At 52.9% G+C, this 21,893-nt stretch overlaps 8 protein-coding genes across 8 annotated transcripts; 4 read left to right on the forward strand and 4 right to left on the reverse strand.

The window, feature by feature from the left end:
• Window positions 1-11: 11 nt before the first annotated feature.
• On the reverse strand, window positions 12-2,712 carry EV422DRAFT_275893 (adenylate kinase-domain-containing protein). The gene is made up of 7 exons (XM_053065907.1): window positions 2,206-2,712; window positions 1,159-2,112; window positions 1,021-1,089; window positions 747-952; window positions 585-657; window positions 366-484; window positions 12-300 (listed from the first exon to the last, which is right to left on the reverse strand). The coding sequence occupies exons 1-7, from the start codon at window positions 2,510-2,512 to the stop codon at window positions 226-228; spliced, it is 1,803 nt and encodes a 600-aa protein (XP_052921672.1). The 5' UTR covers window positions 2,513-2,712; the 3' UTR covers window positions 12-225.
• A 439-nt stretch (window positions 2,713-3,151) lies between these two features.
• Window positions 3,152-5,255, forward strand: EV422DRAFT_276057 (uncharacterized protein). Its single transcript, XM_053065910.1, has 3 exons — window positions 3,152-4,085; window positions 4,150-4,791; window positions 4,849-5,255. The coding sequence occupies exons 1-3, from the start codon at window positions 3,536-3,538 to the stop codon at window positions 4,908-4,910; spliced, it is 1,254 nt and encodes a 417-aa protein (XP_052921673.1). The 5' UTR covers window positions 3,152-3,535; the 3' UTR covers window positions 4,911-5,255.
• Window positions 5,256-7,720, forward strand: EV422DRAFT_276058 (uncharacterized protein). The gene is made up of 4 exons (XM_053065911.1): window positions 5,256-5,667; window positions 5,805-6,108; window positions 6,180-6,612; window positions 6,706-7,720. The coding sequence occupies exons 1-4, from the start codon at window positions 5,600-5,602 to the stop codon at window positions 7,578-7,580; spliced, it is 1,680 nt and encodes a 559-aa protein (XP_052921674.1). The 5' UTR covers window positions 5,256-5,599; the 3' UTR covers window positions 7,581-7,720.
• A 156-nt stretch (window positions 7,721-7,876) lies between these two features.
• EV422DRAFT_275965 (uncharacterized protein) lies at window positions 7,877-11,443 on the reverse strand. Its single transcript, XM_053065909.1, has 9 exons — window positions 11,053-11,443; window positions 10,873-10,964; window positions 10,603-10,795; window positions 10,165-10,539; window positions 9,991-10,092; window positions 9,130-9,931; window positions 8,920-9,050; window positions 8,466-8,840; window positions 7,877-8,389 (listed from the first exon to the last, which is right to left on the reverse strand). Exons 1-9 carry the CDS (start codon window positions 11,194-11,196, stop codon window positions 8,174-8,176), a joined length of 2,430 nt encoding a protein of 809 aa, XP_052921675.1. The 5' UTR covers window positions 11,197-11,443; the 3' UTR covers window positions 7,877-8,173.
• A 1,115-nt stretch (window positions 11,444-12,558) lies between these two features.
• On the forward strand, window positions 12,559-14,880 carry EV422DRAFT_544542 (P-loop containing nucleoside triphosphate hydrolase protein). The gene is made up of 4 exons (XM_053071400.1): window positions 12,559-14,275; window positions 14,345-14,539; window positions 14,604-14,660; window positions 14,738-14,880. The coding sequence occupies exons 1-4, from the start codon at window positions 12,995-12,997 to the stop codon at window positions 14,768-14,770; spliced, it is 1,566 nt and encodes a 521-aa protein (XP_052921676.1). The 5' UTR covers window positions 12,559-12,994; the 3' UTR covers window positions 14,771-14,880.
• Window positions 14,881-16,415, reverse strand: EV422DRAFT_544543 (clathrin light chain-domain-containing protein). Its single transcript, XM_053071401.1, has 3 exons — window positions 15,992-16,415; window positions 15,426-15,785; window positions 14,881-15,355 (listed from the first exon to the last, which is right to left on the reverse strand). Exons 1-3 carry the CDS (start codon window positions 16,235-16,237, stop codon window positions 15,107-15,109), a joined length of 855 nt encoding a protein of 284 aa, XP_052921677.1. The 5' UTR covers window positions 16,238-16,415; the 3' UTR covers window positions 14,881-15,106.
• A 497-nt stretch (window positions 16,416-16,912) lies between these two features.
• Window positions 16,913-18,642, forward strand: EV422DRAFT_276097 (thiamine diphosphate-binding protein). Its single transcript, XM_053065912.1, has 5 exons — window positions 16,913-17,154; window positions 17,223-17,372; window positions 17,440-17,877; window positions 17,947-18,088; window positions 18,151-18,642. Exons 1-5 carry the CDS (start codon window positions 17,047-17,049, stop codon window positions 18,297-18,299), a joined length of 987 nt encoding a protein of 328 aa, XP_052921678.1. The 5' UTR covers window positions 16,913-17,046; the 3' UTR covers window positions 18,300-18,642.
• Window positions 18,643-19,550: 908 nt separating this feature from the next.
• EV422DRAFT_544553 (aspartic peptidase domain-containing protein) lies at window positions 19,551-21,831 on the reverse strand. Its single transcript, XM_053071402.1, has 4 exons — window positions 21,428-21,831; window positions 20,402-21,345; window positions 20,107-20,330; window positions 19,551-20,034 (listed from the first exon to the last, which is right to left on the reverse strand). The coding sequence occupies exons 1-4, from the start codon at window positions 21,514-21,516 to the stop codon at window positions 19,795-19,797; spliced, it is 1,497 nt and encodes a 498-aa protein (XP_052921679.1). The 5' UTR covers window positions 21,517-21,831; the 3' UTR covers window positions 19,551-19,794.
• Between the last annotated feature and the right edge of the window lie 62 nt (window positions 21,832-21,893).

Consider the following 21,893-nt stretch of genomic DNA (forward strand, 5'->3'; position numbering starts at 1 on the left):
GCATAAATACGTTCTTGCTTCCCCCATATCACCGCTGTCTTGATCAAAGAGAAGCTGCAGCTATTGATCTATCGTCGGCAACAGGCACATGACTTTCATCAGTCACACAGTGTCTATGTTTCTGTTGAACGAAAGGGAATGATGATGGGAGATAAACAGCACGGTATATGAAGGGAGTCTCTACGACGAGCGGTGCATTCTCTTCTGCAAATCCTACATATATATCTATTCGTCCAGCTGCTCTTCTACAACACGCTTGGTCTCTGCGTAGACCTTGTCGATGGGCTGTTTGCACGAGATCTGAGGTCGAGGGAAGGGTGAGTATTCAACCTGCATATGTGTGGATATTCCGTTTCGGTTCTTACCGTGCGCACTTTCCCGCGGTCCTCGTAGTACTTGATGACAGGGAAACTGGTCTCCTCGAACACTTTGAAGCGCTTCTTGATCGAATCGAGATTGTCGTCTACCCGACCGCTGGTCTCCCCTGTGAGACGAAACAGAGACGTTCCATTCATGATGAGTTTGCGAATGGTTATGCCCGTTGTATGCGCCTGGAACATGGGTTAGATGCTTCATGACTTTACCTCGTTTCAGCAGACGCTTCAACATCTCCTCTTCGGGGCACTCAAAGTACAATGTGAACTTGCTGGGGACAACCTATCACCGGTTGATGCACAGTTTAGCCACCTATGGTTTGAAACGAAGCCATCCCGAACCCCCAATGCCATATCCCGCGTCCCACATACCGCTTCCTCAAACTTGAGAGCCTGGTCCATCTTCCTCGGGAACCCATCAACCAAGAACCGGGAGGCGCCGCTCTCCTTCATGGCCTTGTGCAGCAATGCGATGGTGATCTCCATGGGCACAATTTGACCTTCCTTGATGTAGGTGTTGATCAGCTCGCCGTATTCCGAGTCTGGGCGGTTTCGCTCGGCGCGGAGGAGGTCACCGGCTGTTTGTTATGTGAAGGTTAGGCGTTGGGCATTGCTACTCCTCAATGATCGATCGATTTCGACATACCTGACAGGTGAACGAAGCTGTAATCGCGGACCAGGTTGGCACATTGAGTACCCTTTCCAGCGCCCGGTCCTAGTGGATCAAGACAGTCAGCCTCATGCCCTATCCTGCCACATCACTTTATGGATCATTGAATCTAACCTCCGAGCACAAAGACGACGGTAGGATCATTGTCCAGGGGTTCGAGGTGAAGGTCCCCAATAGGGGCGGACGCTTTTGCCGCAACGGCTTGGCCGGCGATCTTCGCGGTCTTTCCTGCTGCAGAAAGCTTCTCCTTGGCAGCATCTTGGACCCCTTGCGCCTTGGCGGACGCATCCTTCTTGAGCTCTGACGCCTTCTCCGCAAGCTTGTCCTTGGCCGACTCTGCCTCTTTGGCCGCCGCCGCACTGGCTTCGGCTACCTTGGCCTTGCCTTCCTCAACTTTGCTTTTGGCGTCGTCTTTCACGGCCTTTACCTTGTCTTTTGCATCCTCCTTAAGACCCTGAGCTTTCTCCTTGCCAGCCTCAACAGCTTCCGATGCCTGCGCTTTTGCGCTCGAAGCCTTTGCCTTCAGCTGCTCCCCAGTTTCCTTGGCCTTCTGCTTCCCAGCCTCGATGGCATCGGATGCCTGAGACTTCTTCTCGTCGACTTTGTGCTTCAGCTGACCAGCCTTCTCCGCCGCGGCCCTCTTTCCGTCTTCCACCAAGTCCTCGGCCTCCTCCTTCTTTGCTGACACCTTGTTCTTCAAATCTTGGCCAACAACTTTAGCCTTACCCTTCGCCTCCTCTACGGCGTCGGATGCAGACTGCTTCTTGGCCTCCAATTTGCCCTTCACATGGTCGACTGCCCCTTCGACTTTCGCCTTGACACCTTCAGCCTTGGCCTTGAGCTTCTCCGCTTCCCCTGCCGCCCTTCCCTTCTGACCTTCGAGAACACCAGCAATCCTTTCCGCTTCTCCCTCCGCTTTCGCCTTGACGGATTCGGCAGTCGACTTGACCTTGCCTTTGATGCTTTCCGATGCATCCTTTACTTTGCTCGCGGCCGAACCCACCGCGGCAGAGGCTTCTGCCTTCTTTTCCGCGACTTTGCTAGTAATCTCATCGGCCGTTTTGCTCACTACGGTAACGGGGGTGTGAGTATGTGCCCAAGGGCAGTCACTGCAGAGGCTCGAGAAGAAGCGACACTCGGTGGCTCACTGACAATACATACCAGAACTAGCATGGTCTTCTCTCGATTTGAACTCGGCAGCCCAGAGGTACCCGGAACCCACTACAGTAGCAGCAAACACTAGCTTCACTGGAAGCGACATGCCCACGTGCTTGTGGCCTGCTGGGTGAGGGGTTGGCGGGTTGGAAGAGGCATAGCGGGACTGCTGTTGTTGGAAAAGTCGTGGTCGGGAGAGATTACCGCGCAGAGCTGCTGATGGGCTTTGTTGGGCTGTGAATCCCCGGGCAATGCCGCGAGGGCTGGCGGCGGCGGAGCGACAAGCGGCTACGGCGTGACCCAGATATGGCATACTGACTATAGACTAGTGACGAATGAGACCTTGCGGGCGAGTGATTGTCGCTTAGCGAACGAATGGGAAAACAGCCTTGGAACCCGCCCTCGCCCCCTTCCGCGTTTGCATGTGCTTCTTCTCTCGTTGATGCCGTCAATTTAACCGATTCCTACCGTCAGTCCGCATCCTGCCGCATTCCACACAGCAGAGGCTTCGGACTGCCGACTCAGTGCCGAGGACATATGGAATGCGTCGACGCCGATGGTTTCGCAGTGCCTGCATCTAAAACGAGCCCTGGGTAAACTCAGAGAAGTTAACAAAGAAGCTGTCGCCTGCCCCTACATAATACGCAAGAGCAAATGGGATTTCTATTTGAGACATGTAGTGCAGTCTCTTCCCTCAGCCTTCAGGATGGGTGCTAATGACTATGGGAAGTATATATGACGAGTATAACCGCATGACAACATCTGAACCTATGGAGATTTATCTGTTGAAGTGTGGGAAGGGGTATCGAGGCACGGCGCACGGCGGCCATCAAGCAAAGCGTGCCTCGGGTTCCTCGGGGGGGAAAGTTCCAACGTCCAAGACGCAAACCAATCAGGCGATGGGCCGCGTATCACACAGGCCGCACGCGTTCTTATCCCGCCTTCAAGTCTTCAACAGTCAAAAGGAAAGGCTGGGCAACTCCCCTCCACTGAAACCATAAAGCACAAGCAGACACATACAGCATATGGCCCAGTCGCAACCGGACATCGTCGGCTCCGGCTTGACTGACCACACCGAGGGTCAAACTCCGGCTGCAGACGTTTTGGCGCAGGTATGTGGGGTCTTTTGTTTGGCGGAGCGGTCCATGTTGTCACCAGCATCACCGTACCAGTGAGCCTCCCAAAGAGGCCGCCGAGACTCGACACGACGATGTCGCATGGGCTTCGGCAACACGTCGTTGTACCTTCGGGAAAGCATCACTCATAACTTACCCCCAATACCTAGTTAGACGAAACAGTGCCGAGTGTGGTTCAGCAACCCAGTGGAGTTCAAAACATGCCAGCAATGTCGGAGAGTCCCACGCCACCAGACATTGACCGTTCGAGCCCGGAGAGTAAGCATTTAGAAGAGCGGCGAGGTCCCGCACGTCCCTACACTCCTCCGAACGATCCGAACTCTCCTCGCCGCGATTCTAGGGGCCGCGCCGATTTCTCGCCGTCCCTCCACATTCCGCGTCGGAATACGCATGTCATAGTGAGGCCACCCATTGTTGAAAGCTATCGAGGACGAGACTCATCTCCAGTGAGAACTGAATATGGAGGCGATGAGGATGATACGGTATCAGTCCGGTCCGCTCTCGCCACGCGGACTCTCAAAGCAGCTCGCCCGTCTCAACGCGTCATAACGAAGTCGCAGAAGATTTCCAGTATACAGAATGTCTTTAGCGAAAGCCAGAAGATCGCGTATGTGGGGTTATGCTACCTGAGTGTGGTGCATCATCCGAAGGCAGATGTCAAGGGGTTGAAGAAGGCAAACGACAGTTACTCTACATGGGCAGACCACTTCATGGAGAAGCTTTATGTGTTTTTGGACATCAAATCTGAAGGTACGGGCGTTGATGTTTCACTTTCTTTGGAACGGCAAATGCTGATTGTTTGTATGTTCATTAGAGCGATCAATGATCAAGAGCTTGGCAGAACATGGGTTGGTGCCGTCAGATCTCTCCAAGTCCCTGATTGACGACGCAAAGAAAGCTGCAGCTATGATCAGTGAACGCCAGGAGAAACGGCAACGAGCAGAAGAAGAGGCGATGGAAAAAGGCCTTCCCTTCGACTTTGATGACTCCCAAGAGAATGGAGTCGACGACGCTGAGCTGACAGATATCCGCTTCACGATCCTGACGCATTTATTCATTCTCTGCATCATGGACGGGCAGTACGATTCCCGCAGTCGCACGGTTCTGAGATCGGTGGCCCAATATTTGGAGATACCCTGGGCGGACGTTGTCCGATTGGAAGGAGCGATCGCGGATCAGTTGAGAATCTACGAGGATAGCGAAGAAGTCAAAGGAGACGTTGAAATCGTAGGGAAGAGGAATCGGGCCGATACAAAGAATCGATGGCTGTTTACCGGGATAGCTACTCTCGCTGGAGGAGCCGTTATTGGTCTGACAGCAGGTCTGGCTGCTCCTTTGATTGCTGGTGGGATTGGCGTGGCACTAGGAACGTTCGGTGTGACCGGGGCGACTGCAGCGCTGTCCACAACTGGAGCACTGGCCCTGATCACCACGGGGGGTGTCCTCACTGGCGGAGGTACGTTTGGAAACTTTCCCGCGTCGGTTGTGTCGTGCAGCAAAATGACTGAATCAGTGCAATCCAGGAATGGGAGGGGTGAAAATGATGAAACGAACAAAAGGCATCACACAGTTTGAGTTTCTTTACATCGAGGACGGTTTGCGGATGATTGAAGAGAACAAGGAGAAGCGTAGAACGGAGCGGCGGAAACGCCGACGTCGAGAAGCTCGAGAAGCTTTACATCAGAAGCTTGACCAGCAGAAAGCCGATAAGGAGCAAGCCCAAGATGCGGCGAAAGGCGAAGCTCCCGGAGAACCAAACAAAGGGGACGACGCGAAAGAAGTGTACATTTCGGAGGCATCTCGGGAAACAGAAGAAGAGCCCTTGCCGCGGTATGAGGCGATGACGCAGGAAAAGTTCGATCGTATCGGCAATTGGGTGAATACGACTTCGGATCAGCGGATGGACTCGGACTCTACCGAAACTGTCGAGACACCAAGTCGAAGTCTCCCTCCACCAATACCACGGAGGCCGACCGCTGCAGAGTTGGAGGGCGTGGCAACCGCCCGATTGAGCGTTTCCGGTCCGTCCAATCCGGCTCGAAGGTCGAGGAAAGCTTCGGCTGTTGATACATCAGCCCCAACCTCGGCGGCGGATGAGGGGAGGCATATCGCCCCAGAATGGGGCATGGAGGAAGGCTTTACGTGGCCTGACACGGAGCCAAATCCGAACGATGATCTCCATGGAGACTCCGAGCCCGCTGATCTCAGCAAGGCGGACAGCACACTTCTGTGGGACTCTCGCAACCAACTAGTGGAAAGCGACTATGCCACCTCCACGGCGCATTCACGGAAACAGAGCTTCGATGCAGGGAGTTTGGGTGATGTGGGTACCATCGACGAGGAAATGGCGGCGGTTATGTTCGATGACCTGCAATCGACCATTGCAGGCGATGAGGTGGACGAAGATGGACTGCGGTTCAAGGAACCTGAAGGACCCCCGAAAGCGAAACAGACCAATGTCCTCATCACCGTCGCCGGGTGGATCACATACGGTCCTGATGACCATACCCTTCCGTTCTCCACTATGGAGCGAGATATCGCTGGCGACCAGTACGCCTTGGCTTGGGAGACAGACACGCTTCAAGAGCTGGGAAGCGCTTTAAAGCTTCTGGTCGGCGAGGTTGCCAGTTTCCTTGTGCAGCAGGGCTTGTCTGCGACCGTCTTGTCAACGCTCATGCTGGGACTTGCTGGCCCACTGTGGGTCATGAAGCTTAGTTATCTGGTAGACAACCCGTGGGGCATAGGCTTGAGCAAAGCCAACAAGGCTGGCAAGGTATGTATCTGCCGTGGCAAGTCGTTTCGATAAGAGTCGGTCTGTACTCACCCCCCAATCATAATCTGCAGATCTTGGCCGACACATTGATACAAGGTGTGCAGGACAATAGACCGGTCACGTTGATCGGATACTCTCTCGGCGCCAGAGTCATTTTCCACTGCCTGCTCGAACTCGCCAGCCGTGGTGCGTACGGTATCGTGGAAGAAGTGTACCTTCTCGGATGTCCCGTAATGGCACAAAAGAAGGAATGGGAACAAATATCTTCCGTCGTCTCCGGTCGCCTTGTGAACGGATACTCTACGAACGACATGGTTCTCGGAGTTTTGTATAGAGCCAGCGTTGCTGTTTGGAACAACGTAGCAGGCCTACGTCCTGTTGAAGGCGTGGCGGCGGTGGAGAACATCTCACTTGATGATGTGATCCAAGGGCATCTGGATTACCGTCTTTGTATGCCGAAAGTACTAGAGAAGCTCGGATTCCCGATAACGAAAGATTATTTCGATGACGAGGATGAGGAAGAAGAGAGAGAACGGTTAGAGCTCGAGGAAGAGCAAAAGCGGGAAAAGGAGGAGCGCCTGCGGGCCAAGGAGGAACGATTGAAGAAGAAGCAGGAAGAGTACGAAGAGAAAGTACGGAAAAAGAAGGAAGAGCAGGAACGGAAGCAGCGGGAAAGGGAAGAGCGGGACCGACTCAAACAGGAGCAGCGTGCTGCGGAGTTGGCAAGTGCTGGTAGCCAACCGCGACGGAGTTGGTTCTCGCGGAGGAGCATTCCTCCTCCTACTCCGAAGACACCTACGGAAGCGACGGATGATATCGATGAGCAGTGGACACCGAAAGAGATTCAAAGCACACTGCCGCCTCTGGTGATTACTGCTGACGAGGACCAGATGTTCGTTCCCAAGGAGATCCAAAGCACGCTCCCGCCATTGGTTATCCGCACGATCCACTTCCCCGAGGACGTGTCCGGAGCCAGTACTCCTCAAACAACGGGGGTCGATGAGCTGGCAGAGGCCCGATCGGATCTTCAAGCCGCCCAAGCGGAAGTGGACGCCGCCAAAAAGGAAGTACATCAAGCCCGACGAGCCGTGGCTGCTGCAACCCTTCTTTCCAAAACAGCGGCACAGCAACACCCGGCCGAGATTCCCAAGATCGCAACCGACCTGGACGACGAATACCTGAAGAAAGTTTTGCTTGCGGCAGGACCCTCGAGCGCAGGTGCTGGGGACTTATTGGACTCGCATCGGGCCGAGTCTCCCGTTCTCGAAGATCCGGAATCGGCTACGCCTACAGGCGTACCACCCGTGTTGGAAGATCAGGCAGCGTGGAGGATAGGGACGCCCGATCGGGAACTATCGATCGCGTTACCTTTCACGGCTGCATCGCCTGGCGGAGCTGTTTCGAACACATCAGATGTTACGTCGTCGAATTCGGCGTTTGTGGATGCTGAGGAGAACCCTTGGTCTGGCTGATCTGCCAACGGAAAGAGCGCGGATGGTCGAATGCAATGCCCTTGGCCTCGTGTCAAGCAGCCCATCAGTGCCGCGCAGTGGTGTGTTGGAGGAACCCAAGAACCACAAATCTGGAATCTCCGCGGTCGCATCCTCTCGCAATCCCAGCACACATTCGAAGATACCTAACCTTAGACAGAAGCTGTATTTCTCCCCTCACAACCCTTTACCTCCCCTGCGTACCTGACTCCACTGATAGCTAGTTCTAGGCTGTTATCGTGTTACATAGAGAATCGTTACATGTATTGTGTCTTATTGTTTCTCCGTAGACAGCGCACATCGACTCGTCAGCCCGAGGAGGAAATGAGCGAGGTCGCGCTGTCAGAACCCGGCAATATTGGAAGTCCGCCCACCCATGCAATTGCCAAAGCTCAGTCTCGGATTCCTCGACACCATGTGGGCTTTGTACGTTGTCCCATTCATGCTGTCGAAGACTTTTCGAACTACGTGGGCTTCTTTACCACTTTTCAATATCGCCCATACTTAGGTTACAGAAAACATGTGAAATGTCGGGCTACGGAAGCTACGCTAAAGAGTTGTCTATAATCTATTGTTCACCGCTGCTTGTCTCGATTAGTAAAGACCATAAGCAAGAAAGCAATCACGCGGGAAGCGGCGCCGAGGATGAAAATCATGGCACAATCGAACCCGAACCGCTCTAATGTGAAACCTTGCACGGCCGCGGAGGCTTCGATTTCGTATATGCCCTTGAAGGGGGCGGTGTACTCGTGATACAGCGCTTCGGCCCCCCATCGATTGTAGGATATATCCTGTTATTTCGAGTGACAGACGACTGATCAGGTGGTCTTTCTCAGCTTTGCATTATGTGTCTGACTTGCAACTCACCCAGATGAAGACTATATGCCAGCTCCGAGCTTCCTTCAACGAAGGCCCAAAGCCGCAGAAGATAGCCGCGAAGAGGCATGTCACGACCGCCATTAGGTTTGCATTCTTCCGATCGACGATCATACTTACGATCGCCGCCAGGCCGTAGACGCCATAGAACTCGAGGAAGATGATGGCGTACTGTCGTCCGAATGGCGACTGAGGCTTTGCGAGGAGAACAAAGAGTGATGTGAAGTGGAGCGCGGCAAAGACGAACCGGTACACTGCTGCGATGGTTTTGCCGATGTAGTAGGAGCCGATGTTGTGCCCTGACGCCGCTTCCCGCCAGTAGACCGGCCTCTCTTCTGCAAATACTTTGACTCCCGCGGGTGCGCCCTGTCCGTATAGAAAAACGTGATTTGATCAGTCACCGGTCTTGACACTTTGATGCCCACCGAGATCACATGAGACATACAGCTAACGACACAATGATCCCAATGAGAAGCCCAGCGAGAGGAACAAACCACATCAAGGGCGCGGGTGATATATAGGAGTAGGGGCTAACATATACTCCTTCGTACATCTGCTTTCCCCCGGTTGCGAGTCCTGTTGCCAAATTTTCGTTGTTTAGCACAATCGTGAAACATCCAAGATAGAGAGCAACTTCCAGCGGAAAGCGTCCTACCCATCAACGCGCCACAAAACGTGCCACTTCCAATCTCCAATGCTAGTGAACTCAGCGTTCTGTACTGCTGCAACAGACTTCGATTGTGACAATGCCACAACTGGCTGTACCACGTCCCACCGCGGCCTTTAACCAATTCAGGAATCGCATTATGGAACTCCTCGTCGAGGGAGCTGCTCTCCACAACCTGCGGAGCGGCACTCGACGGAGATGTATGCTGTTCCCAAGCATGTACCAAGTCCGCCGGCGTCAGGATCCGTTCCTTGTTGATGCCGCTACCAGCAAGGATGTCCATGAGCAGGTCGGCCGGATTGCATCGTTTATCGAACTCGAATCCCATTGCTTCGAAATAAGGCTGTGCTTCAGAACTCGGGCCCATGTACGCGGTCTTTCCGCCGGGAACAAGCAATATGATGTCGTCGAACGCTCGGAAGATCTCGTAACGAGGTTGATGTATAACCGAAACGATGGTGAGACCTAGACCTGCTACGTCTTTGAGGTTTTGGCATACTGACAGTGCTGATGTCGAGTCCAGGCCACTGGTCGGCTCATCCAGGAATAGCGTGATGGGGACACCTGCGAGCTCGATGCCTATGTTGACCCTCTTCCGTTGCCCCCCACTGATTCCCCGCGTTGTCTCGTCTCCTATCGGCGAGTGCGCAACATGCGATAAGTTCAAGGCCGCTATCACGGCGTCCGTGTAGTCTTCGACTTCTTTGGCCGTCCATGAAGCAGGCAGCTTGACACGCGCGGCATGATGGATGTTCTCCTTCACGGTCAGTTCCCGGTGCATGATATCCTCCTGTTGAGACCGTATCGGTAAGATTGGAGACGGATGGTAACCGTATGATGCGTTCATACCTGCGGCACATAACCTATGATTTTCTTGAACTTGTGCATCTCACTTTCTTTGTTGTTGATGTACAATGTTCCGTTCGTTCGAGGCACTTTGCCCATCAGCACCTGGAGGTGATGTCAATAAGGGAGAAACGAAGTCGGTAACCAGAATGCACAAACTGGAGAACTGAAACGTACGTTCATGAAGGTTGTCTTGCCTGCCCCACTCGGTCCCATGATGGCGGTCAGTCGCCCAGCTTTGATCTCCCCATTCACGCCCTCCAGGATAGACTTTCCGCTCTTCAGTTTCAGTCCCAAGCTATGAAACCTGAAATCCATTTGCAAGGGTCTCCGGCCAAGCGCACGCTGAAACGCTTGGACCAGATGGCTACTGCGTGGAGCTCCCCCAGGACCGGTGGTCAAGGGTTTCGTGACGCCTACTTCAACGTCCTTCCCCGACTCCATCAGCATCCCAAAGTTCTGAGAACCCCAGCGTTTAGTATTCTTTGTGTCGATAACCACTTCTCGTGACGCCTGTGGAGTTGACCCCGGCTTGGATGATAAGGCTTTACTCTGTAAGCGATGCACTTGGTATAAGGTTGTACTTGTGCCGGCGAGGCTTTGTGAGTGTCTTACCGAAGAAGATGGGGTCACTATCGCATCCATCCGTGATCTACGCTCCTTCCGGCTTTGAGCCCAAACAAAAGCGAAAAACAGCGCATCCAGCACAAGACAGATGACCAGGCCTCCGAAGTAAGCGGGTGTCTGGGTTCCCTCTGGGCATCCTGAGAGTGGCTGACACTTGATAGGCTTCACAGTCCCTGTGGGACTAACAGAATGCAATGAGTGCAGTATATCAGTACAAGTACCCATCCGGAATGATGTCCTATAGACAGGAACACTTACCAATAGTAGCCTTGTGGACATATAAGCAGGGTGTTTTGGTCCGGACAATACGAACCGCCTGGGCAGCCCAGCGGCTCATAATCTCCTTGAGGCTGAATGAGGAGTCATTCGCAGAACCAGGTTAGTCAATAGACTGCTTCGTCGGTTTCTTCCGAGGTGATTGATGAAATAACAGCCTACCTCGCAGGCCCAGCCCAGGAGGCGGTCTCCAACGCAGCTTGGGGACGGTGTGCAATACTGCGGGGGGCGATTATCGACCGTTGAGTTTGGGCAAAAGAAGCCCGGAGAGCATACGGAGTCCGCCTGAAGATCGATACACGGCATCGCAGAATTGATGAAACCGCCGTTATCGAAGAGCAAGTTGGCCAAAAAAGGAGGTCAGGAACGAGACCTGGCTTCAACAGCTTTTGTAGTCTCAACGTCACAGCGCTCCGAGAGACAGGAACTTGATCCAAACCAGGCACAATCAACGCCACTCTCGGACAGAGTTTTGGAGGTTCTTTCGTAAACGAGATGTTTATTCAGAGCGATTCGACGGCGAAAAAAGAGAAGCTTATGTGGAATAAAGCCTTGCAACGCGAACAAACCAGGAATAGAAGGCAGGGAGGAGCCTTGTTGCTAGAGAGTATCCCATCATGACAGCATCGATGAACGAGCAGAGCTGCGTTCACCTTGAGCAAGAAAACCTACCCCCCTTACTCCGCGGTCCGCGGCCGTCATCTTGGCCATTTTCCAGGCATTTCCAGCCGAGATTGCGCGTTCTTTGTTCGGAAGGAGCCGGGGGCAGGAAGAACAAGTAGTCCACGGCGTCTTTGCTACATGGTCGTCGGTAAAGGGACTGACCTCAAAAAAGGTGAGGGATGGTTGTCCTGCAAGCTGCTCCAGCAGCGCCGCGGAGGGCAGAACTCAGAAAGCAAAAGTCCACGCGATAGAACCACGGACTGCGCACAGTTAGCGAACCCGCGGTTCCGGGTTCAGAAATCTATGCTTACACACATGGAGCGATAAACATTCTGCCCAGGACCCACTCGCCATTCGCGTGAACCACTGAAACTAATCTCCTACAGTCGTTAATTTCCCATTCATTCCTTTGCTGCTGTTTGACTCATTTTTCTATATCTTCATCGTCGCTAGGAGCGGCTTTTGATGAAGAAGATGAGAGAGATGGAGGTCGCGGATCTATAGACGCCGCGGTGTTTTAAATGCGGCAGCAGTCAGGGCGACACGGAGGTCGCAAAGTGTTGAAACTGTCCAAGTTCCTTCTGCGAAACGTGCCGAGCGGCGGGCTCCCTGGCATCACACATGTGTCTGTGGTAGTATGGCGGTGACCGTCATAGCAGCACTCAAAGGCGTCTGGAAAGACTTTGATCACCCTCTCTCGTTCTCTCTTGCTTAATTTCTTCACATTTGTCTGTACGCGATATTCATTCTCCTCCGTTGGCATCTGATGTTCCTCCCCAGACGTTGACTGACTTGTTGGATGTTCACACCAATTGGATGCGCATTTCTATGTCCAGTTCAGAGACGGTTGCTTTGATCGAGGGCGATGCTTGCTTCTCGACCATCCAAGCACCTGTCTTTCGACAACACTCAAAAACGATTCTACCAAGAGCCGAACCTGGACCATTGGGCCATAGAACCCAAAATGTCTGCATGTCTTGTTGTATGCATCTGGTCGTTCAGAACCATGTCCTAGAAACGGAAAGTGTAAGGAAAAGGCGACTTCTGTGCTGTTTGTTCTGGACGCGTTCACTCCATGCGTTGAGCTACATTTCACCCCGGGGCGCCTGCCGGACACGCCTGCGTCCGAACCTGAAATGCGTAAAGTCTCGCTTGCGGTCAGCGTTTCTGTCTATATACTGTACAATATGGTACATATCTGGCGCTAGGGGCGAAAAGCAACATTCTCTATCAGAGGGGCTCAAGCTTTCTTATTCAGGGTGCCATAGTTGTGGATCCGACAGCCAGTCCCCTGACGACTACGAGCTTAAACGCTAACGTCCGAACCATCTCCGACGATCTCTGGCATCGCGTGTCTGAGGAGACGGCCCATTCCCACAATACCCGGGGTCCTGAACGCTGTCAAGTACATCACGTCCATCGAGGACGGAGAAGAGGACCGATGAAGGCGCAACGGGTCCTCGTCACCACAACCAACAGGCCAAGCGATCCTACCACACGCGCACCCACCCGCAACCAACAAGCACTCAAAGTGGTGGTTCGTGTCCGCCCCCCGAAAAACGCAAATTGCGAGCTCGCCGCAACAGTCGAAGAAAACAGCAAAGCCGGGAAGGCACGGATCGTCATACCAAAGCCGTTCCACGACAATGGAACAAAAGCCTATAGCTTTGACAAAGTCTACGGGCCGAAAGCGGGACAAGCCGACGTATTTGTCGAAGTGGAGAACTTGCTGAAGGATGTCTTTGATGGAAAGAATGCGACGGTGTTCGCATATGGGCAGACTGGGAGCGGGAAGACGCATACTATGAACGCCTACTCGATGACAGGGAGCATGAATAACCCAACGATCACGATTGTGCGGGAGGACGCGGGGATAACATACCGGGCGGTGGACTGGATATTCGATCATATCCAGCGGCATGAACTGAATGCGAGGGTGTGTGCGTCGTTTTTGGAGATATACAATGATGAGGTGTACGACCTGTTGCCGCGGTCGGCGGCGACTGGCGAATTGCGCAAGCTGAGGCTGATGACCGCAGGGCGAAAAGTTACGGTGCAAGGACTGTCTGAAGAAGTCGTTGCCGATTCCGCCGCCTTCGAGAAGCTGTTCGTGGTAGCATTACTGCATCGCACAACAGCGGGAACGAAACTCAATGTGTTATCTTCACGGTCGCATTTCATGGTGCAACTGACAATTCGGATAGCTGGCGAGCACAAAGATCTTACTTCGAAATTGGCGCTGATTGACTTAGCTGGCTCTGAGGACAATCGCTACACGGGGAATGAGGGGGAGCGCTTCGAAGAGAGCAGACACATTAATGCGTCGTTATTTGCAATACGAAATGTGGTTTCGGCGTTGAAGGATAGCAAAGCGCAAATCCCATATCGAAACTCGAAAATCACGCAGTTACTGTGCGATTCCCTCGGCGGGACGGCGAGCTCTCTGGCGGTAGTTTGCTGTGCGCCAGAGCTGGATAATTTGCACCCGACGCACAACTCACTTGAGTTTGCAAAGGACTGCTGCTTCATAAAGAACTGCGTGGAAGTCAACGAGGTGCGGCGGAAACCGCGAATCAGCGACAACACCGAGAAGGAGATGCGGGTCCCAGAAGCTATTACAACCTCTGAACGGCGTCCATCAAGAGACAACAAGGAGAATGAGAGTAGCGAGCAGAAAGTGTCTCTGAAGGACGTTGAGAAGCTGTTCAGACCGATGATGGAGGTACTTGAGTCGCTCAGATTCGTCACAACCGCGGAAACTGCGAAACTGAACGAAGACCTGTTTTCTCAGACGCTGATAGCAGAACGCGAAATCCAGCTTCGACGTACCCTCAACACGGAAAAGGAGGAACAGCAGGTGGTCGTTGACAACATTTTGCGCGTCATGAACACCGCGGGGTTGAAAGAGCTGAAGGCGTTGAAGATGATTGGAACGCAACGTGCGAATAAAATCATACAAGCGAGAGAAACGAAGCCATTCGAAACCGTATGTTTGCGTCGATTGCATATGCGAAGCGGGACTCGCTTTTCATTCCTTTCCATCTTGGCAGCCGCATGATCTCATGCGAATAGGATTGTCTCAGGAGCTCTTGAACACCATATTACAGGTGCGTTCCACACCTTACTGGGGTTTCATACGGGCTGCCGACAGCTGACTGGTCCCTCCCTATGCCTCTGTCGCTAGATTAATTTCCAGATGCCGATGAACATCTTATGATGTCGCCAAACGGCGGACATAGGACATGGACGGATTTTCATGGATTTTGAACCATCGTACACTGTATATTTTCTGTACATTCACGTAGACACTATCGGGCTGAAAAACAATGCATCTGCTGCCCAAAAGAAATGATCCGGCAGAAAATACTGTCAATTCATCGGAAACAGTAAATCTGCGGATGCCCTCTGTGCGACCAACTCCCTACTTCCGTGATTGTCTCCGAGCCCGAGCCAACACTAGAAGAGCATTAATTCAAGAACGGGAACCGAGGCACTATGCTTCATCAACAGTGACGGTACAACTGTATTTTCGAATAATATCGTTCGCTATGATCTAGGCGGCCGCCTTCACGCCAGGAGCATTGGGATCCTTCCTCAGCGACATGAGAAGCTGCTTCATACGGGCCGTGTCCCGAACCTTCACAGTCTCTTTATTTTTATTGGCATCCTTCGACTTATCGGCCTTTGCGTCAGCGCCGGTTGTCGTAAGACGGCCTTTGTTAAGATCGACGACCTTTCCCTTAGTAGTGCTGCTGCCTGACGCGGTTTGGGTTACTTGCTCAATTTGTTTCACGACACGGTCCTAGAAATGCGAGGTGTATATCAGCGGACTCATTCCTTGAAAGTAGGCACGTTTTCGCATGATTTCGTACCCAGACGGTGCCACTTGTAGTGTCGTCCCGGTCAGCAATAGCCTTCGTCTCCTGATCCTTATTTCTTGCAACACTCTTTGCTTTCTTCTCGTTATATTCAGCATAGAACCTCTCTAAAGACTCCTTGGCGTTCCTAAGCAGCTCCTGCTGTTTCGACTGAGATTTGGCATCGCGGTCGGCGATGAGAGCCTGGAAAGAAGCTCGCCATTCGCGAATAACTTCGGGCTCAACTTCGGGTTCGGCTGGGAAGGCGTTTGAGGTGGCGCTGGTGGCATCGAAGCTGTTCTGAGACGAAGCACCCGTGTGTTCGAAGGGTAGGGGCATGGCCGCTGCAGCGTTCAATTCGGACGAGAAGCCGGGCTAGCGAAGAATACAGCCGTTAGTCAATTTGGTAGCCCATAAAGGAAATCCGCAAATTCGCGTTTCCCACCCCAGGAGAGGCCCGCTTCCGATAGTGGTAGCAGGAGAGAGTGCTGGTGCACACTCTTCCGTCTCACTTTCCACATTCCCACTACTCGCTTTACGTGCTGACGCGGACACTGGCCGTTCTGTTCTCATGCTCTCACCTGGGAATCGAACGCGTCTGTTGCAAAGCCCTCCACGATGGGACCCGGTGTGGCACTGGCGAAGTCGGGAACACCGGATGACTGCACCGGTCCGTCAAAGTGGTTTCCGAAGAGGGCAGCATCATCACCTAGCAGTGCCTTCTCCCGCGCCAAGAAATCAGCAGTAGGGTCACTGAAGTCGCCAAAGTCGCCGACAGGAGGCGCACCCCCCGATGGAGTGCCCGAAAAGTCGCCGAATTCCGACATGCTGGCGAGGTTAGAGTTGGAAGGGTTTGAGGGAGTCTTCGCTGCTAGTCACTGATTCGCTTGACAACTTTATCTAGGACCTTTGCCTGTTGTTTCGCCGATGGTGGCTCGTTTGCTGGGTGATGCTGGAGATGTTCGTTCGCCCAAGGTCGGCCGCTCGCGCCGCTCTCGCCTCAAGCCAGCTATGCGCTAATACCCTTTGACGTGGGTGGCGCAGGTCGAGTGTGACTCACCCCGGTTGAAATGCAAAGCGCGACTCTTGAATTTGAAGCGAAGCGCGTTCCTGCTACTTCAAGAAAATCATCGATGTGACGAATCCTGATCTGCTTGATTAGGATTTGCTCGCTTTGGAGTTCGGGCCCCTAATCATTCTGATTAGGAGAAGTGGACCCCAGATCTCGGACGTTCTTCCCAACAGATGGCGAGCGATAATCCCGCCGGTCGTCTCACAAATAGAAAGCGTTGCATTTCGTCGGTGCGAAATTTCGAGAGCCATCCTGCACAGAAGCATCGACAGCTGCAATAACACATACATACCATGTTGCTACACCGCGCTGCCCTCAGGTCTGCTGCAGGCCTTCGTCCCCGGGTGTTCCCCGGACTGCGGGGAATGGCTACCGCTGGTCACCAGGTGAGTCTTTGAATCCCTTGTGAACGGTCATGCAGAAGGGAATCGTACAGGGAACGATGGCTCCAGCAGAAGAAATTCGGAAACGAACACGCCGAGCAGGATGGCAAACACTACTTGCGGAAGTAGCGGTGCAGAATGTTTGACTCAGAGACCCTTTCTAACCGATTGACGTTATCAGATGACCGTGCGTGAGGCCTTGAACCAGGCTATGGAAGAGGAGATGAGGAAGGACAAGTCGGTCATTCTTCTCGGTGAGGAGGTCGCTCAGTACAACGGTGCATACAAGGTAGACTTTCTGAAAGCTGTCTCAGTGTGTGTGTGAAAAGGACAAGTTGCTCACTCTAGTTCGAACAGGTGTCGAAAGGTCTGCTCGACAAGTTTGGACCCGACCGTGTGATCGATACCCCAATTACCGAGATGGGTTTCGCTGGAATTGCTGTGGGAGCTGCAATGGCAGGATTGAAGCCCATTTGTGAATTCATGACCTTCAACTTCGCGATGCAGGTGGGAGATTGGGGAATCTTTCGATAAGCGGGGATAGCGTTCCCATGGCTGATACTTTTTGCGGTAGGCCATCGACCACATTGTCAACTCTGCAGCAAAGACTCGCTACATGTCAGGCGGTATCGTCGGCGTTCCAATTGTGTTCAGAGGACCGAACGGAGCAGCTGCCGGTGTTGCTGCGCAGCACTCTCAGGACTACGCGGCTTGGTACGGACAAATACCTGGATTGAAGGTTGTCAGCCCATGGAATGCCGAGGACGCCAAGGGTCTGATGAAGGCCGCGATCCGTGACCCCGACCCGGTTGTTGTTCTGGAAAACGAGATCATGTACGGCGTCACGTTCGACGTTTCCGATGAGGTGGTGAAGGATGACTTTGTCCTTCCTATCGGAAAGGCGAAGGTTGAGAAGGAGGGATCGGATATCACAGTCGTTGCCCACTCCAGGGCTGTTGGTCAAAGCTTGGAGGTCGCCGAGGAGCTGGCAAAGCAAGGCATCAAAGTGGAGGTAGGCCTCGGTTTGTGCCCCTAGTCGCATTTACCTGGGGTATTTCTGATCCCGGGTCCTCCCATTCAGGTCATCAATCTTCGTTCCATTCGTCCCCTGGACATCGACACGATCATCAAGTCCGTCAAGAAGACCAACCGCCTAGTGACCGTCGAAGGCGGTTTCCCCCAATACAGTGTCGGATCCGAGATTTGCGCGCAGATCATGGAATGTGAGTGATGGGAGCTGATGTTGATGTTGATTGTACCGGAGACTCATCGACTTCGTCCACAGCCGAAGCATTCGATCACCTCGATGCGCCTATCAGCCGTGTGACCGGTGCCGACATCCCAACACCTTACGCCAAGAACCTAGAAGACCTCAGCTTCCCACGGGTCGAGGTCATCAAGAACACCATCTTGAAGACGCTCAACCGCAAATAGATACCATCTGCATCTGCATCGCACCACCACTTCCGTTGCGCCCCATCCTCCGATGCTCGTTGCGTGAGAAAAGCTCCGATAGAGTTTTTTCATTGAACATTATTTCCCCGGGGTTTTCCTCAATTTGCACGCACGCATGTATATGTAGTTCCTCTCCTCTTCCTCTGTCACATCACTGGTTGCCGAACATGGTTTACTCTCGTAGCCCCGAATACAGGTGTATTCTCATGTCCGTCACCCAGCTCGTGTAGGACCCACTTTCGAGCTGTGGACATTTTGATAATGCTGAGGTAAGCCAGTTTCGGGTAACTGCTCTTTTTGGACACCCACCGTACAGCTGTACACACTCTGTATATAATGACGGAACCCTCCCTCATGAGCCAAGTCTTCAGCACCATTCCTACAACGTCTCTCAGCTCCCTCCCCTTTGATTGGAAAAACAATGATCGACAGATATCAAATGTACCGTGCATCGTCCATCGGCGTGGCGCTGACTGAGACGTTGGATCACCTCGTCAGCACACACCCGGGTGCAGTTTAGTGGGTTTTGCGCGTCGAACGTAATACGGGAGGAAAAAACTGGTCTCTTTTGTCCTTGTCCCCGGGGGCCGGAGAGTAACGAGGATAAGGAGCCGTACCCAGACTGCGGGTGGAGTTACGACGGTGGGGATCCGTACGGAATCCCCTTGAAACCTATGCTGTGGTCCTAGAGCTGGTTCCCACCTGTCATAACCTGAAGTCTTAACCTGGCTACAAGTTTGACAGATTAATCTCCGAAGCACTGCGCCATCTCCTACCCTAACAGCGTGATGCTGCCCATATGAAGCCCCTCCTAGATCCTCTCCTTCCAACGCAATAGGGCCGAATGAGACCAGATCGGAAGCGAGCGAGTGAGGTTGTAAGTTTGCGGAGGGGGGTTCGTGAGGCTTTTTTCCTCGAGCTGGATCATTTCTGTTATGCAGGATCGCTTGCCATGCGATCTGAGATGAGAATATTCTGCTATTTCGCATACCTGTCCCTTTCGCCATCCATCTCGAACGTTAGCGAGATTTGGATGGCGATATTATATAGCCATTTCTTTTGTACCTGTCGTAAATGTAACATAAAATGTCAAATACGTAACATTGTCAAATCTTCAACTTTGGAGGAGGAATAGAAGGTTGCATGGCATGGAAGCGGCACTCGTTCACCTGGAGGCTGGTGGTCTATCCGCCACTCTCTGACCTTGATCAACACCACGTTCCACTTTTGTGGTATTCTCTCTATGCAGATGTTATTGATAATGTACATATATACAAACTGGGGACAAACCCTCAGAGATTGGACTCCCCAATCTTAACCCACGGAGAAATGGAAGCAACGCGCCAGCCCTCTATATACCTCAGATTCCAAAAGCATGCTTCGCTATACTGTAAAGCCTCCGCGGAATGCCGAGTACGATAGAAAACGAAAAAAATGTGGAGAGGAAACGCCTTGATGGGAGGTATTTGCTATCTTAGATGAAGTTAGCGACAGAGATGAAAAGACCCAAGACGCATGTGACGACAGCGAAACGGGTGTCCAGCTTTGGCGCTGCGGAACTACTGCCGGACGACCCTTGTGCGGAGGTTGCCGGTGGGGTTGTGAGGTCCGGAGGAGTGTTCAGCTTGCGGTTAGCGACGGCGAACCCAATGGTATGGTCGCCGGAGTTGAAGACGGTGTAGAACTTTCGCAGGATCACATTTCCCAGGATAGCCTATGAGAAGGGTGGGGACGCTTATGAGAAAAAGGAATAATGTAACACTGCTCATCTAGGTCTGATAATTACCTGAGGGACGAGAAGCTGTTTGCCGCTCGAGACGGTTGAGCTGGATGAAATGTCCTGCCCTGCAAATCCGGAGACACATAAGATCTGTCCTGGGTTGTCTCCCGGTTGCATGAAAAAGTATTCATTCGGGGAAACGGTCAGATTATGGCTGCCGAACATGAGAGTGACATCGGGGAATCCGGCAGGAATCTTGTTGTCAGAACAGTCCTTGACGTAGAGATATGCTAGAAGCAATGCCACAATTGTCAGTTCGAGTAAATATATGGCATATTCGTTTGCGTTCGCAAAAACCTACGTTCGTTTTGTGTGGCCAACTGGAGTCCCAAGGCCTTGTTCAGCGAATTTGCGACCTTCACTGGGAAAACAGCCAAACTTGTGCCCGTGTCGAAAACCACTCCAAAGTTACTCGACATTCCCAACTTGCCACCGCCGCCGACGTTGATTGAAGACAAGATGGATTGCCAGAAGAGATATACGGGCTCCCCGGCAGCGCTGTTGCCAGATGCCGCTACTGGTACGTATTGCATCGGGCCAGCGACACGGGAGCTGTCGATTCCGCCCAACGACAAGCCGCCGCCAGCGTTTGTCTCGTCGATGAAGTATCCGAATGCTGGTGAGGTGACTTTCTTGTCGGACACCAGGCGCTCCCAGAATGTAGGGATCTGATTTGCGGTGGGCAGGGAGAACGACATTCCCATGATGCCGTCCATATCCGAGGGATTTTGACCTTGTGGGGATGTGATGGACGTTGCAACCTCGAATGTAAGGTTTGCGACGGAGAGGCCGTTAATCGCTGCCGTGTCTTGTACCAGAGTACCGCTGACAGCAGTGCCATCAACGTACTCGATCTTTTCCGCAGCCTGATTGAGAGAGCGGAACGTGGTGCTCTTCGAGGTATCGAATATACCCCCGGCGGTGTTGAGGGTTCCGGCTGTCGTTCGCGCCTGGACCCACAGTGCTTGCGAACCGGTATCAAAGAGGATCGAAAAGTTTTGAGCAGGAGTTCCAAGACTAAGACCTCCGTGATACTGTATTCCAATTGGGTCAGGTTGCGTTATATAGGTTGAACCAGATGTTCTCCACCAACTTACCGCAAAGAGAGTGCCGCCAGCGTCCCCTGTGCCGTTCAAAGAATTGACCACTATTTGCCTTTTTCCAAATCGACCAATTGGAGCTTTCGCCATGTGTTGCGCGATCTTTGCCTTGTGAATCTTATACCGAGGGTTTACGAGCGGGACGCTGCAAGAAACGAATGGCATGGGCGATTAGAATGATCAGAGTTGAGGCCTTCGCCCCCATGGAGACACGGCGGAGAACGTACCTGCACGAGCCCGTGGACCAATCACACGCAGCTTCCGCAGAAGCGGCAAGCAAGCACGCACTGGCGCATACAAGTGACAGCGCTTTCATTGCGCCTGGGGTATGTGGTGTTGTTTTGGTGGAAGGTGGAGGGTTGCCGTGGGAACCCCGAAATATAGGTAGTTTTTCTCTTATGGGCCTGAACTAGGGAAAACAACCGGTCGCTATGAAGGGCGACAACCGCTCAACGAGAACGGTGTGGGATGCACGGTGGGATGGGTGCCCTTGCGTGTGGAACAATCTGCTTCTTTTCTGGCCTCCTGGCTTCTTCTGCTGAAGCCGGTCTCTAGATCTATATATACAGAGTGTATGTATATACCGCACAGTAGCGCCCACCTTGTCCCCGCCGCCCACCTTGCCTCGCCTGCGAGGCCTGCGAATGAAAACATCATCAATTGCCCGCAGCGGCGATCTTGGCACGCGAAATC

The sequence above is a fragment of the Fimicolochytrium jonesii genome (assembly GCF_025526975.1).
Source record: "Fimicolochytrium jonesii strain JEL569 chromosome Unknown EV422scaffold_34, whole genome shotgun sequence".
Lineage (NCBI taxonomy): Eukaryota > Fungi > Chytridiomycota > Chytridiomycetes > Spizellomycetales > Powellomycetaceae > Fimicolochytrium > Fimicolochytrium jonesii.

Bases quoted from the DNA above. Each gene is read 5' to 3' on its own strand.
- EV422DRAFT_275893 (XM_053065907.1), bottom strand. From the start codon at position 2,512: ATGCCATATCTGGGTCACGCCGTAGCCGCTTGTCGCTCCGCCGCCGCC. The intron at 953-1,020 runs GTATGTCGAAAT...CATAACAAACAG, and splicing joins CAGCTTCGTTCACCTGTCAG to CCGGTGACCTCCTCCGCGCC. The intron at 485-584 runs GTAAAGTCATGA...TTCGTCTCACAG, and splicing joins GAAGCGTCTGCTGAAACGAG to GGGAGACCAGCGGTCGGGTA.
- EV422DRAFT_276057 (XM_053065910.1), top strand. From the start codon at position 3,536: ATGCCAGCAATGTCGGAGAGTCCCACGCCACCAGACATTGACCGTTCG. The intron at 4,086-4,149 runs GTACGGGCGTTG...TATGTTCATTAG, and splicing joins TTTGGACATCAAATCTGAAG to AGCGATCAATGATCAAGAGC. The intron at 4,792-4,848 runs GTACGTTTGGAA...TGACTGAATCAG, and splicing joins GGGTGTCCTCACTGGCGGAG to TGCAATCCAGGAATGGGAGG.
- EV422DRAFT_276058 (XM_053065911.1), top strand. From the start codon at position 5,600: ATGCCACCTCCACGGCGCATTCACGGAAACAGAGCTTCGATGCAGGGA. The intron at 5,668-5,804 runs ATCGACGAGGAA...TGTCCTCATCAC, and splicing joins GTTTGGGTGATGTGGGTACC to CGTCGCCGGGTGGATCACAT. The intron at 6,109-6,179 runs GTATGTATCTGC...CATAATCTGCAG, and splicing joins AAGCCAACAAGGCTGGCAAG to ATCTTGGCCGACACATTGAT.
- EV422DRAFT_275965 (XM_053065909.1), bottom strand. From the start codon at position 11,196: ATGCCGTGTATCGATCTTCAGGCGGACTCCGTATGCTCTCCGGGCTTC. The intron at 9,932-9,990 runs GTATGAACGCAT...CGGTCTCAACAG, and splicing joins TCATAGGTTATGTGCCGCAG to GAGGATATCATGCACCGGGA. The intron at 9,051-9,129 runs GTAGGACGCTTT...ATTTGGCAACAG, and splicing joins GTTTTGTGGCGCGTTGATGG to GACTCGCAACCGGGGGAAAG.
- EV422DRAFT_544542 (XM_053071400.1), top strand. From the start codon at position 12,995: ATGAAGGCGCAACGGGTCCTCGTCACCACAACCAACAGGCCAAGCGAT. The intron at 14,276-14,344 runs GTACTTGAGTCG...CTGTTTTCTCAG, and splicing joins TGTTCAGACCGATGATGGAG to ACGCTGATAGCAGAACGCGA. The intron at 14,661-14,737 runs GTGCGTTCCACA...CTCTGTCGCTAG, and splicing joins TCTTGAACACCATATTACAG to ATTAATTTCCAGATGCCGAT.
- EV422DRAFT_544543 (XM_053071401.1), bottom strand. From the start codon at position 16,237: ATGTCGGAATTCGGCGACTTTTCGGGCACTCCATCGGGGGGTGCGCCT. The intron at 15,786-15,991 runs GTGAGAGCATGA...ATTCTTCGCTAG, and splicing joins CAGACGCGTTCGATTCCCAG to CCCGGCTTCTCGTCCGAATT. The intron at 15,356-15,425 runs GTACGAAATCAT...TCGCATTTCTAG, and splicing joins CTACAAGTGGCACCGTCTGG to GACCGTGTCGTGAAACAAAT.
- EV422DRAFT_276097 (XM_053065912.1), top strand. From the start codon at position 17,047: ATGACCGTGCGTGAGGCCTTGAACCAGGCTATGGAAGAGGAGATGAGG. The intron at 17,155-17,222 runs GTAGACTTTCTG...TAGTTCGAACAG, and splicing joins AGTACAACGGTGCATACAAG to GTGTCGAAAGGTCTGCTCGA. The intron at 18,089-18,150 runs GTGAGTGATGGG...CTTCGTCCACAG, and splicing joins TTGCGCGCAGATCATGGAAT to CCGAAGCATTCGATCACCTC.
- EV422DRAFT_544553 (XM_053071402.1), bottom strand. From the start codon at position 21,516: ATGAAAGCGCTGTCACTTGTATGCGCCAGTGCGTGCTTGCTTGCCGCT. The intron at 21,346-21,427 runs GTACGTTCTCCG...CGTTTCTTGCAG, and splicing joins TGGTCCACGGGCTCGTGCAG to CGTCCCGCTCGTAAACCCTC. The intron at 20,331-20,401 runs GTAGGTTTTTGC...CATTGCTTCTAG, and splicing joins GTTGGCCACACAAAACGAAC to CATATCTCTACGTCAAGGAC.